The 17,320-nt window shown below is 31.5% G+C and overlaps 1 protein-coding gene across 2 annotated transcripts in view; it reads left to right on the forward strand.

Annotated features, from left to right (window-relative positions):
- LOC127711778 (proline dehydrogenase 1, mitochondrial-like) overlaps positions 1 to 17,320 on the forward strand; it is a 52,040-nt gene that overhangs the window by 29,455 nt on the left and 5,265 nt on the right. Inside the window, exons 4-13 of one of the 2 annotated variants that reach the window (XM_052217903.1) lie at positions 924 to 947; positions 3,030 to 3,176; positions 8,821 to 8,885; positions 9,205 to 9,389; positions 10,813 to 10,894; positions 12,015 to 12,107; positions 12,859 to 13,005; positions 13,819 to 13,914; positions 15,018 to 15,202; positions 16,140 to 16,228. In XM_052217903.1, coding sequence (XP_052073863.1) covers positions 924 to 947; positions 3,030 to 3,176; positions 8,821 to 8,885; positions 9,205 to 9,389; positions 10,813 to 10,894; positions 12,015 to 12,107; positions 12,859 to 13,005; positions 13,819 to 13,914; positions 15,018 to 15,202; positions 16,140 to 16,228 — 1,113 coding nt within the window. The remainder of the gene's footprint in view (positions 1 to 923; positions 948 to 3,029; positions 3,177 to 8,820; positions 8,886 to 9,204; positions 9,390 to 10,812; positions 10,895 to 12,014; positions 12,108 to 12,858; positions 13,006 to 13,818; positions 13,915 to 15,017; positions 15,203 to 16,139; positions 16,229 to 17,320) is intronic. The other variant, XM_052217904.1, reaches the window with a different exon arrangement.

The following is a 17,320-nucleotide window of genomic DNA, read 5'->3' on the forward strand; positions in this document are numbered from 1 at the left end:
CTTACTATAAAGAAAAAGCTGAAAATGTAAGTATAAATGATTATCTTGAACAACTGTATGTTTCTTGAAGCTTGGGACATAATATGTTTGTTATCCCCCTTCCCATCTTGAAGTGACACATGACCTTATTTTCATCTGTCAGATCTACATGTACATCAGTAAGATCCTGATTAATCTGTAGAACAGTACGTGTATTGTATTGTTTATAATATAAACTGTAAGTGTCTAAATAACTCAGATCAAGGAGGGTCTATATAACCTCCTTGCTCAGATGTATGTCAGGTGTAATAATTTTCAATATCAAAGCAGTGGTGAGGAGTCGGCTGAAAAGTGGGGGAAAGGAGGGAACAGAAAACTTCTGAAAGTGACAAGCAAAAAAAACCAACCTTTTCTCTAGTCTGTTAAGTCTAGAAGTTGGTCAATGTCTTCTTTCATTTTCATGCATTTATTGTGTTCAATAATTTTTTATTTGCCAGAGCAAAGAAAATATCCTAGAACATTATTCTCGACCTATTTTTTTTAATTTATTGATAAAAAGAAATAACAAATTTATCAAATTTAAAAAAAAAATCCAAAATCCCAAGATTTTTTTACAATCAATAAACTTTATGTCAATGTAGATTTATGATTGACCTAGCGTGATAACTTGTTGTCTGCTCTATGGTCAGGTTGTTGTCTCTTTGACACATTCCCCATTTCCATTCTCAATTTTATTGACTATACTTTTAATTTTTGACAAACAGTTGTTCACTGATTTGAAAGGCAAAGTCAAATTTTATTGATATAAAATCCCAAATCTGGATTTTCATCAAACACAGAATATAACAGTCATTAATTATCATTATCATATATATATATATATAGATTGTTTGTCAATTTTCCATGTTGTACTGAAAATTACCTCTAAAACTTGTTTTTCAAAGGTTATAAAGATGACCACCCACAACGTAAGTCTAAGGCACCAATTCATAATATTATAATCAATAATTTTCTCTCTCTTTCTAATATACTAAACATGAAGTAATTCCTTCAAATATAGTTTTACTGTAATCAATTTGTTGTTGGTAACAGGAACATACTCTTTACGATATATCACTAAAATAAGTTCTATCCTGTTTCTAGTTAAGTCTATCTATAATAATCCTGTTAACGAAAGCAGTATTGCATTTTGTGTGTGCTAAACTGTGAAGATAAAGACATTGTGACCTTTGAAATGAATTCAAACAATAAAACATTTCATAATGTGTAAAAAAAACCATAAACTAATTTATATACTATTTGAAGACGTTTCAGTCAAATATTGTCTATCCTGTTACTTCAACCATAGTAACAGGATGGAAGTAACTATAGTAACAGGATAGAAGCCTCATTCAAATATTGTCTATCCTCTAACTTTAACTATAGTAACAGGATAGAAGTAACCATAGTAACAGGATAGAAGTCTCAGTCAAATATTGTCTATCCTCTAACTTTAACTATAGTAACAGGATAGAACTAACCATAGTAAAAGGATAGAAGTCTCAGTCAAATATTGTCTATCCTGTAACTTTAACTCTAGTAACAGGATAGAAGTCTCAGTCAAATATTGTCTATCCTGTAACTTTAACTATAGTAACAGGATAGAAGTAACCATAGTAACAGGATAGAAGTCTCAGTCAAATATTGTCTATCCTGTAACTTTAACTATAGTAACAGGATAGAAGTTTCAGTTAAATATTGTCTATCCTATTACTTTAACCATAGTAATAAGATAGACAAATTTCTATATTAATGAATGCTGTTGTGAAATAACTAGTCACTATTTTTGCAGTGATAATTTTTTTCTTCTGTGATTTTGGTTTCCATCATGTAATTGCACTTTTTTTTACAGTATTGTTTTCATTAATGAATTAAGATGATAACAGCAAAGACCTGATTGAAGAGTGCACACATATATTTTTTTTTTACTAAATTTCTTCAAATTTCTTTTCTTTGCACTGTTTTTTAAGAAACATGCTGTGTTGGCAATTTTTATGATGCTTTGTGCTTTTGAAATCATTACATTTTTTAAAAGCAATTAAAAAATTACTACCTCTCACCTTTCGAATTTCTCTTTACAATAACCATGATAACAATATGTATAGAAATATTTAGCCACATTTTTCTAATTGCAATGAAGTGAATTGTAAGTATGTTTTATTTTATCACTTTGACCTTTGATGACTTGACTGTGGTTGTTCTACAGCAGTTGGTTAACATTTCTGACCAGTTGAACAGTTTGTTTTGATAAAACAAATTGCAATTTGGTTAGAATTTTGAATGAACTGCAATAGTTGGAGAGCAACACCTACAGTCATTGTCACAGTAATATCATCAAAATAGATCTAAATCATATTTATTATTTAAGGAATAACTGTAATATTTTTTCTGGCTATGAAGAAATAACATAAAAAATGTGGTGCACACTGAATAACCCATGTAGCGGGGTTATTTAAAAGTGTGCACCACATTTTTGAGGTTATTTCAAATAGACAGAAAAAATATTAGTCTTTCCTTATAATTTAATTCTAACTTCCATTTTTAAGGAGTAAATCATGAAAAACCGTTGATGCATTATGGTCACATGACAAAATTATGTCTATGAGCTGATAGTCAAAAAACTTTCAGCCAATCAGAAGATGTTTTACATCCAAAATTAAATTATTGATGTTTAGAATCACTAATCCTACAACACTTACACAACGGTATTATTCATTAAAAATGAATATTTGGAAATACTTGTAGTTGTACAGAAAAATTGACATTTTTTAAAAATGAACCAGATACATGTATACCTGTATAATCAAGACAAAAAATCAAAACTATTATAAAATTTGAATGATATACAAATTCTGTCACATCGTCTATCACTGACATAATCAAGATTTATCTCGTGGAGGAGCGAGTCTGAAGAATTTGAACTCTTCAAAAATGAGAATTGTCTTTTTAACTTTCCTATTATTATTTTGTACATGTTGATATTAACAAGATCTGCTGATTTTCATTTTCAGATCCAGAACAAAAGAGATTTGCAGCACATGAGGAGTTTTTAGATAGACGTGAGAAGGTTGTAAGTGCCAGGACCTATTTCTATGACGATGAAGCTAAGTGTGATGACAACATGAACATATTCTTACAATGTGTTGATGCTGTATCAGGTTTGTGGTGTTTATAGGGGTGTTTTTGGGGCTTTGACTGTGTGATATATTTTGCCATACACATGTCTTATTTAACAGAGAAGTGGCTATTGAAAAATTTAAATTTGATTAAAAATCTGCAAAAGAAGATGATACTACAATGTACATGTGTTGCCCATTATTTGAATAGTCATTTGTCTTTACACACTTTCATTGTGATATTGAAAAACTTCGCTTATTAAATTCAGTAACAGTCTTTAGAAGACAAAACAACTTATATTTTTACCCAATTAGCAACGTACATATTTTAATTAGTCAATGTGGCTAAAATCTCCAATCGACACCCTATTGGAGTTCTTACAATTTTTACCATTTTTGTGTTTTTTGCCTGTTCTTTTGAAAATTATAAAAGCTAGATAGACACTTTCAAAACTAAAAATGATCAGCAAAAGAAGATCTACAAATAAGTAAAATTGCTGAAATTGTTAGTAGACCTTTATAGGAGTGATTGCCCTGAAATGATGATTTTTTTACCCTTTTGTGTTTTTGGCAAAAACTAATGAAGATAGAGAGAAACTGTTAACAGAATAAATGATAAGCAATACAAGATCAACAAAAAAAAAAGAAGATTTTTGTCATGAATTCTATTCGAGTCCAAAATGTTGGAGATTGTCCATTGTTGAAGATGCACATAGACCTAGTTTTCGCACTCTAACTTTAGTTTAAGTTAATGGATCTCCATGAAATTTTACCATAAGGTTCAATACCATGAAAGGAAGGTTGGGATTGATTTTGGGGGTTATGGTACCAACAGTTAAGGAATTAGGGGCCAAAAAGGGGCCAAAAATAAGCATTTTTGTAACTTCCAGACAATAACTTGTGTGTAAGTGTATGGATCTCTCTGACATTGTACCACAAGGTTCCATATCACATAGGGAAGGCTGTAATTGATTTTGGGGGTAATTGCCTCAAAATTTTAAGATAAGGGGCCAAAAAAGGGGCAAAAAACAAGCATTTTTCTAGTTTCATGACAATAACTTGTGTGTAAGTGTTTGGATATTTCTTAAATTGTACTACAAGGTTCCATATCACAAAGGGAAAGCTGGAATTGAGTTTGGGGGTAATTGCCAGAAACGTTTAGGAATTGGGGGCCAAAAAGGGGCCAAAAATAAGCATTTTTCTAGTTTCCAGACAATAACTTGTGTTCAATTGTATGGATCTCTCTGAAATTGTACTGCAAGATACCATACCACAAAGGGAAGGCTGGGATTGAGTTTGGGGTGATGAATCATAAGGGGGTTCAAAAAATTTGGGGGGGGGGGGGGTTTCTTTTTTTTTTTTCTTTTTTTCCTTTTTTTTTTCTTTTAAAATTTTCCATTTTAAGTTGGTTATTTCTGATTTATATTTAAAAGCAAATAATAATGATATGGTAGGAAATACACACCAAACAGGATGTGTAAATTATTATACAATAAGTATTGTGCAATAGCAAGAAATTTTCAATTGCACAGTATTGCACAATAGCAAGAAATCTTCAATTGCACAGTATTGCGCAATAGCAAGAAATCTTCAATTGCACAGTATTGCGCAATAGCAAGAAATATCCAATAGCACAATATTGCGCAATAGCAAGAAATTGTCAATTGTACAGTATTGCGCAATAGCAAGAAATATTCAATTGCACAGTATTGTGCAAAAGAATATACTTTGTATAAATTGCTTATTTCTTGATCAATTTCAATGGGGTTTTATTCTTGAATTCTTGGGGTTCTTTAATATGCTGAATCTAACCATGTATTAAGTTTTTGGATTTTGGGCCCTGTTTTTAAATTGGTCCACATTGAGGTCCAAAGGGTCCAAAATTTAACTTTGTTTGATTTCATCAAAAATTGAATTATTGGGGTTCTGTGATATGCCGAATCTAACCGTGTATTTAGATTCTTAATTTTTGGTTCCGTTTTCAAATTGGTCTACATAAAGGTCCAAAGGGTCCAAAATTAAACTTAGTTTGATTTCAACAAAAATTGAATATATGGGGTTCTTTGATATGCTGAATCTAACCATGTATTTAGATTTTTGATTATGGGCCCAGTTTTCAAGTTGGTCCAAATCAGGGTCCAAAATTAAACTTTATTTGATTTCAACAAAAATTGAATATATGGGGTTCTTTGATATGCTGAATCTAACCATGTATTTAGATTTTTGATTATGGGCCCAGTTTTCAAGTTGGTCCAAATCGGGGTCCAAAATTTAACTTTGTTTGATTTCAACAAAAATTGAATATATGGGGTTCTTTCATATGCTGAATATAACTGTGTATTAAGTTTTTGGATTTTGGGCCCCGTTTTTAAATTGGTCCACATTGAGGTCCAAAGGGTCCAAAATTTAACTTTGTTTGATTTCATCAAAAATTGAATTATTGGGGTTCTTTGATATGCCGAATCTAACCGTGTATTTAGATTCTTAATTTTTGGTTCCATTTTCAAATTGGTCTACATAAAGGTCCAAAGGGTCCAAAATTAAACTTAGTTTGATTTTAACAAAAATTGAATTTTTAGGGTTCTTTGATATGCTGAATCTAAACATGTGTTTAGATTTTTGATTATGGGCCCAGTTTTCAAGTTGGTCCAAATCGGGGTCCAAAATTAAACTTTATTTGATTTCAACAAAAATTGAATATATGGGGTTCTTTGATATGCTGAATCTAACCATGTATTTAGATTTTTGATTTTTGGGCCCCGTTATCAACTTTGTCCACATTGAGATCAAAAGGGTCCAAAATTAAACTTTGTTTGATTTCATCAAAAATTGAATTCTTGGGGTTCTTTGATATGCTGAATCTAACCATGTATTTAGATTTTGGATATTGGACCATAATAGGTGAATGTCCAATTTAAAATTTTTAAGTTCTTAGACCACATTCATTCTGTGTCAGAAACCTATGCTGTGTCAAATATTTAATCACAATCCAAATTCAGAGCTGTATCAAACTTGAATGTTGTGTCCATACTTGCCCCAACTGTTCAGGGTTCGACCTCTGCGGTCGTATCAAGCTGCGCCCTGCGGAGCATTTTATTAACTGACGTTTTCCCTTCACCTTAGTTACTGCAATCAATAAGACTGGTGGAAAGAGAGAAAAGATCTTCAGACATTGATTTAAACATGAGTTTTATTGACATTAATTGAATCTATATTAGGATATGTCAGTACAATTGATTATCATTTTGATAAGTACTTCTTAGTATTGTATGCCAAGGTCTGGCTTATGTTTTATGCAGGAGATATTTTATCAGCTAGACATTTTTTTTTCATGATAGAGGCCCTTCATGGGGGTGTCCAAGTAATCACATAATCACACATTTTTTGCCAATATCATCACATAATCATTAATTATTTTTTTATCAAATTATCAAAAATACAGTCCTAGATTATCAAATAATCAAATAATCATGAAATATTTTGTCTGGTAATCAAATAATCACTATAAAAACGACCAAGTAATCACATAATCAAAAACCCCATGAGGAGGCTCATGGTACATGTATATTCTTTTCTGTATCTGCCAAAGTGAGTTACATGAGCATTCTACAAGAAATGTTTTGTAATTCATAATTTTTTTTTAATACAATTTTAAATAAACATTTTGAACTTGCTCAAATAGTGCAAACAGAAGGCATATTAACCACATGTTGTTCTTTTTCAATAAACTTTTTGGTGACTTCTTTAACATCAATTTACAATCTAGGAAACAAATTTGCTTTACATTTGAGATTAGATTAATTGAAGTTTACTGTTATTAATTGAAGTATTGGTACAATAATTGTTTGATCTGGTTATCAAGTAAAAAGAATAATCTAAAGTGTAACAACATTTGTTGTGTTGGTCCTACAAATATATGAATATTGTAATTAAAATTTTTTTTATGCCCCACCTACGATAGTAGAGGGGCATTATGTTTTTCGGTCTGTGTGTCCGTCCGTTCATTTGTCCATCTGTTCGTTCGTCCGTCAGTCCCGCTTCAGGTTAAAGTTTTTGGTCTAGGTAGTTTTTGATGAAGTTGAAGTCTAGTCAACTTGAAACTTAGTACACATGTTCCCTATGATATGATCTTTCAAAATTTAATGCTAAATTATATTTTTGACCCCAATTTCATGGTCCACTGAACATAGAAAATGATAGTGAGAGTTGGGCATCCGTGTACTATGGACACATTCTTGTTTTATATCTTTTGTGATCATTTGTCAGTTAATCCAAATATTTATCGAAAATTTTTATTGTTTAATCATATTCATTGCTCGTAATGTTTTAGATAATATGATTATTAAAAATCTTGCATTCTATTATTTTACTAAGGAAAGGTATATTTGTCTGTATTTAATTTGGGAGTTTCTTCTAACAATGTCTAAGGTTCCAAGTAAACTGAAATAAGACTATAGCCAAAATATCCCAATTTACGGTATTTATAGGAAAAAGCGGCAAGGCTCAGTTGAGAGGCGGAAGGACCTTTTTCTTGAATTCAGGATTGAGCTGTTTAATTTGTTGTACTTCGGGAATAGTTAGTTAAATCGCAGGAATTCAGGAATAGTAAGTTAAATTGCAAGAATTCAGGAATAGTAAGTTAAATTGCAGGAATTCAGGAATATTAAGTTAAATTGCAGGAATTTTGGGATTTATTTTTATCATGATGAGGGAACAGATACATTATTTTCACAGAATTCTGGATTTGGCATTTATTTTTTCAGGAATTTGGGATGAGACCCCCTCCTACCCCTTTTAGATGTTAATATTAAAATGGTATAAGGTATAGCCTATTAATCTGGTGTGCAAACTCTAGTAAAATTAAAGTATTGGCTAAACACTTTGAATATCTTAGACATACATTTTGATTTCTGTATATTAAAGGACAAGGTTCACTTAAGACCAAATATGGCCTTGAATTTCAACTTTTATCATAAAATTTCAAAATGGCCATAATTTGGTTCTTAAATGGATCTATTTCAATAGCTTTACTACTAGGTTAGTCAAATCTCTTCATAAGAGCACGTTCTAGGCTTCAAAGTCAGCAAATTTTGGATATATTGTCAAAAAAACGATGGTTACGTGCCTTTTTCGGACCTATAAGCTTGAGGAAACCCTTGGTCGCAACCTTGGATCCAAAATGTTCTGTGACCAAAAGTTGCCAGTGATGATATTGAATCTAAACTAAAACTTTCTGGATCAGGGTGGCGGCCAAAGTAAATTTCTTTTTAAAAACTGTTAAGAATTATTGAAAATTTGACAAAAACTGACATTAATACAACACAAATAATGCATACTTGAGGGTTCATTTCTTCATCATTTTTAATGTGATGTGCCAAAAAGGAGTTATTTTGTATAAATAGTTATATAACAACTATTTCTACATGAATTTTGTAGTATTTTGGTTTGATTAAAAAACCATCAAAATTGTAGGGACAAATTTAACCCTTCATGAACTTACTCCTTTGATAAAAAAAAAATAAATGTATTGTTTATTTATTTAAGATTACATGGATTGTTTTGAAAAATAAACCAGGTCAAAAATAAGATATGATAATGTTACAATTAAGAGAAATTCTTGTATGTTAAACACATTATACAAAATTTGGTGTGATTATATCTTCATAACGAGACTTTTGTTTTTCAGGTTCAACTAAAAGTACAGGTTTTGTTGCCATCAAACTGACAGCCTTGGGCAGACCTCAATTCTTGGTAGGTAAACTTATTTTATTGTCATTAACTTGACAGAAGCAATACAGTTAACAAGACGGTGCAAACTTTATATGTGACACCTGCCAGAAAAAATGATGGCATACTATTCAATTGTCTTTATAATAATTTTAATCATTGTATGAAATTTCAAACAAGTAGGTTTCAAATGCATTTATCACATTCATAAAAACATCCCAATAATGATAAATCTCTGAAGTTACTGTACATAGGGAAAAAAGAAGCTACGAAAGACACCCTTTGCATAGTGTGATATTTCATGCAAGTACATGGTAAGTAATAGAATCTATTATTTCTATAGCTTCAGTTGTCAGATTTATTGGTTACAACAAGAAATCTGTTTGAGAAGTTTGCTGGGGAAGGCGACATACTTTTAAAGAAGTTCCGTCAGGAAGATTTCCAGAAAACATTAGACGTGATGGGTGTACCAATATCTAGGGACCAAACAAAACGGTGGTTCTCTATTCTGGATATATCACAAGATGGGTAAGTGTTTTTGTGATATTCAGTAAGAGGATAAACTATGTTTAAAATTAAATACAGAGTTCTCAAAAATCCAATTTTTCAGGACTAACAGAATGCAAATTTATTGGTCTTTCATTTTTGAAATAGTAATGAGATATAATGCTTAAAATTAAAAAAAAAAAAAAACGGAATGAAAATACAAAACAGTCCATGAATTACAGCTTTTTTCCTGGTCTTGCTCCCTTAGCAAACTTGATGGTCCCCAAAACCATGGAAATGTCTTTAAATGGTCTCATTATTAAGACTTCTAATGAAAAATATTAAAGGTAGAACTGGAAACCCTATGATTTGACTAACTACTCAATGTTGTAGCAACAATGTTACTTAACAACTTTCGTCCATACAAAGCCAATCTGATTAATATACAGATCCTGTGACCAAGCTTTGCTTACAAGGATCTGACAACACTACATTTTACTTTCTGCTCTGATAATTATTACACCAGCCAATGAAATTTCAGCCTTCATATTGGTGAAGGTGTGTATCATCATGACAAATCCAGAGGATTCAGAGAGATATCGAAAGCTGAAATTAGAAAGGGATGTTATTAATTTTGTATTTACATTGTGTCATAGATCAAATTTATTCATTCAGTGTATGTTCACTTGTTTTTGTTAATATGTCTTTTGATTGATTTAAGCCATTTTAATTGATACTTTATAGTGTGTCTTTCTATGTTGTTTCAGGTTAGGGTGAAGGTTGGCATCTATTAAAACGTTTAAACCCGCTGCATTTGTTTGCACCTGTCCTAAGTCAGGAACCTGATGTTTAGTGGTTGTCGTTTGTTGATGTAGTTCATAAGTGTTTCTCGTTTCTCGTTATTTATAATATATAGATTAGACCGTTGGTTTTCCTGTTTGAATGGTTTTACACTAGTCATTTTTGGGACCCTTTATAGCTTGCTGTTTGGTGTGAGCCAAGGCTCTGTGTTGAAGGCCGTACTTTGACCTATAATGGTTTACTATTACAAATTGTGACTTGGATGGAGAGTTGTCTCATTGGCAATCATACCACATCTTCTTATATCTATTGTCAGATCCTTGTAAGTGAAGCATGAACACGGGATTAGTATTTCAAACAGATTGCTACAAAGTCAAAAAGTTAAACACACGCAAAACATTAAAATGGTGGACCCTATGAAATTTGGCTGATAGGACAGACAGTTCTCAAATTTATTCCTTAAGTTTGTTTTGATATCAAATTTATTTGATCGGCTTGTATAATTAAAAGTTGTTAAAATAATAATAAATAAATATTTTGCAAAAAGACAATATTGATCAATAAATTCTAATTAAGGATCATTTTTAAATTGTACATTTATTTTGCTCATTTTCCATGAGTTATTGTTCTCTGTGTAATTTATATACAACTCTGAATATTTCAGTGAAGTAGACTTATGGGACTGGGATAATCTACTTGAAAAAAATCTACAATTGTGTAAATTACTGATCGTCCCTAATAAAGAGGTTAGTTATCTATTATAGGCACTGATGTTAATCACTTCCTGCAGTTACTTCACTCTAATGGCCTGACCTTTCTGTTGATAATTGGCTAGAATTGGAAGAATGGATACTAGATTTTCAATTATCCAAATCACCAATCACCCTCAAGGGCAGTTACAGAGATGTATGGGGTTGGGGGTTTGAAGGTACTTTTTATTTTACCCAGCTATATGCATAATATTTTAATTGATTATTTCCTATAATTGTTCATGTCTTTCTAAACTAACCACCAGCCATGAAAAAATTTAATGAAAGTATAGAAGTGACTTCCAACCTCTCCATACAATTAATTCAGGAACCACCCTAATGACGTTTGTTATCCATAATAGAGAGAATGACTTTTAGAACATTTCCTACACTAATCCCATTCCAGGAAACTTGCACTTCTTTTGAATTATTGCTAGTATTGGAAGAATGGATACCAGTTTAGAGTCAACAGACTCACCACTAAATGGATAGAAAGCCATCACATTTTAAATCATGTAGATCAAGGAAATAGTGCTTCCATTTTGTCTGTCTGTGACACCTCTAACTCACTTTACTTGTATCAGGTTTCCTTAGTGTACCATTGATGTTAACCATGATATGTAAATTATTCTGCAATAGTCCATTTTGCAATTACCAACCATGTTTCCAATTTTAGAATATTTTGCAAAAGGAAAAACCATACATATGTAGGACAAACTGTATCCCTGTCTATACAAACTGTATGTAAAGAGCATGTTTTGAGGGTTTTGATGTACATAAGCTTTTATGAATTTTCTATGCATAATTACCTATTTTGCAATTCAATTATTTACAGTAAATTGGTAATGAACTTATGAAATCAAATTTATTGTCAGATCATGCACAATGCACCATGCTTGTTCCACTTGCTCTGTATAGGCAGGATACAGTTTTGTTAATCCCAGGTGTTGTTTCGCTTTGCAACACATTCTAAAATCAGAAACAAAGTTGCTAATTGTAAAAAGGTCTCTTATGTTACCATAATAAGATTAGGTGGCATTTGTTTATATCATATTAATACACCAAAATTGATATTACAATTATAAATGAATCGATCTACATGCAATACTTATTTCAGACAGGAATACCAGAACAAATGATGGAAGGTTTAACAGACGAGGAAGATGAACAGTTGAAAAACATGTTAAAAAGATTAAATACTATAGTGAAGGTAACTTAGACATGTACAGTTTTATGGTTCTTACTAATTAAATTCATTACCAATATAAAATAAGATGTGGTATGATTGCAAGAAGACATCTATCTACCAAAGTTCAATGAAGTGGATGTAAGCAAATTCATTAGTCCTGAATATATAAGTTAGTATTTGTAAAATCTAATGCCTGTTGGACATTTTGAGCACATATTTATTTCTGGATTTTTCTGGCAACTTTTTGATGTTGATGTTTTGCCCACTTACCCCTCTGCTCAACATACCATTCATTCAGGATGGAGAGGGAGACATTTTGTGTGTATAAAAATAAGAAGATATGGTATGATTGCTAATGAGACAACTCTCCACCAGAGACCAAATGACATAGAAGGTTGGCAGCTACTAGTCACCTTACAAGCCTTCAACAATGAGCAAACCAAGCTATAAAAGGCCCCAAAATGACAAATGTAAAACAATTCAAAGGAAAAAACCAATGGCCTGATTTATGTACAAAACAAAAAAACAAATATAATATACAGCAACAATCGACAACCACTGAATGACGGACTCCTGACTTGGGAAAGGCACATACAGAATGTGGCAGGGTTAAACTTGTTAACAGATGCCCAACCCTCTACCATATTGGCATCTTTTTATTTGAAATAAGCTCAAATTTCTAAGATACCTGTAGGGATTGTCTTGTGATCAAATGAGAATTAATGAAGGGCAAAAATTATTTTCTTTATGAATCACATTTATTTCTTTACAGTATGCAAAAGAAAAAGATGTGAGAGTAATGGTGGATGCAGAACAAACCTATTTCCAGCCAGCAATAAGTCGTATAGTTATTGAAATGATGAGAAAATTTAACAAGGAAAAAGCAATAGTCTTCAATACATATCAGACTTATTTAAAGGTAATATTGTATGCTCCTAACATTAAGATGCTAGGGAATGCCATGTCCATTAGTCTGGCCTTTTGGTTATTTGTTATGGAATAATTTCATATCTTGCCATTAAGGATATATTTTGTACTTGTTTATAAAAGGGGGACACTTGCACACATGCCAATTGCATAATAAATTGAGCAGCAAAGGTCCAATTTAAATATCAACTGTCTATAGCCTGTTCTGAAAAGTTTTTAAATGATGAAGTAAATCATTTGAACTTGATCATTATAGTCTTGTGTTAGGTGTAATTCAATTACATAACGATGGAAAACAAAAACATTTCGTAGAGAGAAGCTGCCTTTCCAGCACTCCCATGCTTTGATTTAAGTAACTATCTAGTTAATTTATATTAATAACATTGTCTTGATCTTGATATTGATTGTATATGATGTCACGTTCTTGGACATTACTACATTATGTGTGTGTGAAGGTTAATAACTGACAACTTGGAACCAATTTAAATTTCTGTGAATAGCTTAGCTGGTTCTTCCATGACTTGCTTCTTAGTGCTGATATACGGAGGTAGTAGGTTCCAATCTTTAATTATGTTTCAGGACAGAAGTTGAATTAGAAAGTATAAGTCCTGTGTATTGTAAAGTTTTCTGATCTAAGTTTTAGTACTTACTCCTAAATGCAGGCTGTAATGTAGCATGATATAAAATTACTTTGTTCTAATTTGGTTGAAAGCTCTGTGATTTCCTATATAGCATTCAGTCTTTATAATAGCAGCTTTCTGAAAATTATAGCATATGTATATAATATCTTTCTTTTTCTTCACAGAGTGCATTGACGAATTTAAAAGTGGATTTAGATTTATCAAGGAGAGAAAAATTTCAGTTTGGAGCAAAACTTGTTAGAGGAGCGTACATGGAACAGGTATAGTCTACACTGTTTATGCCCTAATTTCTATACACAAATTATGTAAAAAAAAAATTACAAGGGAAAACTGAGTGAATACAAGTGACTTTTGAATGACTGAATACCTTAGTGCAAAAAAATTACATTCCTGTACAAAATTTTACAAACTTTTTTTCTCACAAAAATGGGTATGTTTTTTATTGTTTATTATAAAAAATTGTCATTTTGAAATTCTAATAGGGAACACATATTTCATTATTGTAGTAATTAAACCATATTTTAGACATTTCGGCCACTGGCCTTCTTCAGTTTCTTTATTATCCTTCTTATATGGTAGACATTTCACTTTCACAATCATTAAGATGTTATACATTTAGATCCTTGGTAATGTTATGACATCATAATAATTTTGCGCCACAATAACATGAAATCATAGTATCTATATATATAAATATATAAATAATTGATCATATAATGGTAACTATTAGCTCTATGTACTATTGAAGAATATTTAATAAATACCTTACATAATTAAAATCTAAAACTTTAGAAGATAAAAAAAAGACCAAACAAATGCAAATACTTCATATTTTTCATGTCAGGGCCTTTTATGGCAGACTATTTGGTTTGGATTTTTCTCATTGTTGAAGGCCGTAAGGTACCAGATCTCTTTATATTATAATGCTGGGTATTTCATTGCTGTGGACTAAAAAAAGTAAAACAAAAATGAATTTTTTTCATGTTTGATTTTTATATAGATTGTAAGTTTTAAATTTAAAATGAACCTAATTAGATAACAAAATGCAACATGTTCAATACTGCATTAATTTAAACATTTTGAGGCCATTGCCATTTACAAAAAAAAATCAAATATTTAAGAGACCCTAGGTTTTAAATATTTAAATTAAGAAATTATTGAGATGATTTCATTAATGGGAATAATGCTACTGGGTAAGTATAGCAATAATAAAAACTCACATTCTGATATCTGATACATATATGCAATTTTTCATGAAATTGCAGTAATTAATTTCGTATTTTTGTCCATTCTTTAAAAATTGCAATAATAAAAGCAATAATTTCTAAATACAGTATGATTTGCCATGTTTAAATTTTCAAAGGAGAGAGAAAGAGCTGCCTCTGTTGGTTATGAAGATCCAATAAATCCTAATTATCATGCTACCTCAGACATGTATCATGCTTGCCTGGAGGAAGTCTTTTACCAGATAAAACAAAGACCATTGGGACAAATCGCTGTTATGGTGGCAAGTCATAATGAAGATACTGTTCGATTTGCTGTAGAAGGGTATGTGTATTGCCATGTTGTGATATCATACAAACCTTCTCTTTTAAACCACTGAAATCATATGTGGTAGTAGTCTCATCATTTAGGGTTAAAATCTCGTATTATATAAATATCAAATAAGAAGATGTGGTATGATTGCCCATGAGACCACTCTCCAGGAGATCAAATGATGTAGATCTCAGCAACTATTAGCAAACTATAAAAGTTTCTGAAATGACAAATGTAAAACAATTCAAACAAGAAAACTAATGGCCTGATTTATGTGTAAAACAATCAGCTAAATACAAATATGATATACAGTAACAAACAACAACCACAGAATTACAAGCTCCATGTCAGGTTAAGCATGTAAGCAGGCGACCAACCCTCCCCTAGTCTGGGACTATGACGCAACATCATAACGCATAGGGCAGTCAGTGGGCCTCCCCTTATGAAAATTTCTGGAACCGCCACTGGCATGGCGTAATTTTCAATATGTTGAATAAACTTTAAATTTCTCATCACACTTTGCCTCAAGTTCTACTGAAAAAAATACTTTAAATTTGGTTAACAGCGCAACAAAGATGAGTTGTAACATTGTTCACTTTTTTGGATCTGTGGACAGCTACTTACTGTTTTCCGTTACTTGGAATTACAAATGAAGGTATGCTTAGCACAACAACACTTCACTTGTATTGTATTCTTGTTTTTTCAAATTTATTACAACAGATTTTTGTTTTATTTTTACATTTTACAAAAACACTCATTGATGAAATTTACTATCTGTTGAAACTATTATGACCTGACTTTAGTTCTTCAGGGAAAAAAATACTCAGTGTATTTATCCTGATGATGGCGTTAAGAACACAGAAACATGTGGCTCCGAAATAATAATACCTCCATTCGGATGAACTGTTGTGTCCTGATTTATTCTTTCAAATGTGTATTTATTTTGTAGCATGGATAGATATGATATCAAGCCATCTGACAGGCTAATCTGTTTTGGACAGCTGTTGGGCATGTGTGATCAAGTCAGCTTTCCATTAGGTTAGTACCTTGTATGATGAGAGTTTAACAATATATACTTTGTGTTCATTAATATGGTTGGATACCAATTTTTATGCCCCATTTATGGGCATTATGTTTTTCGGTCTGTGTGTCCATTCGTTCGTCCGTCTGCCTGTCCCGCTTCAGGTTAAAGTTTTTGGTTAAAGTTTTTGGTCAAGGTAGTTTTTGATGAAGTTGAAGTCCAATCAACTTGAAACTTAGTACACATGTTCCCTATGATATGATGATGTCATTGATCTTTCTACTTTTAATGCCAAATAAGAGTTTTGACACCAATTCCACGGTCCACTGAACATAGAAAATGATAGTGCGAGTGGGGCATCCGTGTACTATGGACAAATTCTTGTTTGTGAATTAGGTTGAGAGGAAAACCATGAATTTGTATTTTCAACGAATTACAAATTCTTAGTTACTTTTTAAAGGAGTAGATGGTGACCATTATATAAGGTACCTTTGAAATAGAAATTCTTGGACCATGAAAATTGATACCAACAATAGTAATAAATCCACAACACATAATTACTGTGGATCATTTATTTTCGTGGATATTAATTTCTGTGGATTGGGAAAAAATTGTATTTATTTTACATTTGATTTTTGTGGTTTTGCTGAAGTCTTCTTACAAGCCAATAGATAATTTACACTTCATTGAAAGTATATATTTGTTGTTTACCTGTACCCATGAAATCCACGAAAAATTGGTATCCCACGAATATAAATGAATCCACTGTAAATTTTGTAGTTCTTGAAATGGGCAGTTGGAAGGGAATATATATATTTAATATATATAATATAAATTCTGTTATCTTTCGATTGATCTAATCAAACAGATTTGCCCCTTTTTCAACGGATTGACATGTATAAAGGGAGTTTGGAGGTATACATCAATGAGACAGCAACCCAACAAAGTAGATAAACCAAAAGATCTAGAGGTCAATATACAGTTTTCAACAATCGACAGGATGCCCATTTTAGGTGTAAATAGGGAAAACTAAAGTCTAATCCTTTTGGTGGATTTACCTAGCACATGAACATACCAGGTATACCTTGGTGGTTATATAAATGTTTTTG

The sequence above is a fragment of the Mytilus californianus genome, unplaced genomic scaffold, assembly GCF_021869535.1.
Source record: "Mytilus californianus isolate M0D057914Y unplaced genomic scaffold, xbMytCali1.0.p SCAF_8, whole genome shotgun sequence".
Lineage (NCBI taxonomy): Eukaryota > Metazoa > Mollusca > Bivalvia > Mytilida > Mytilidae > Mytilus > Mytilus californianus.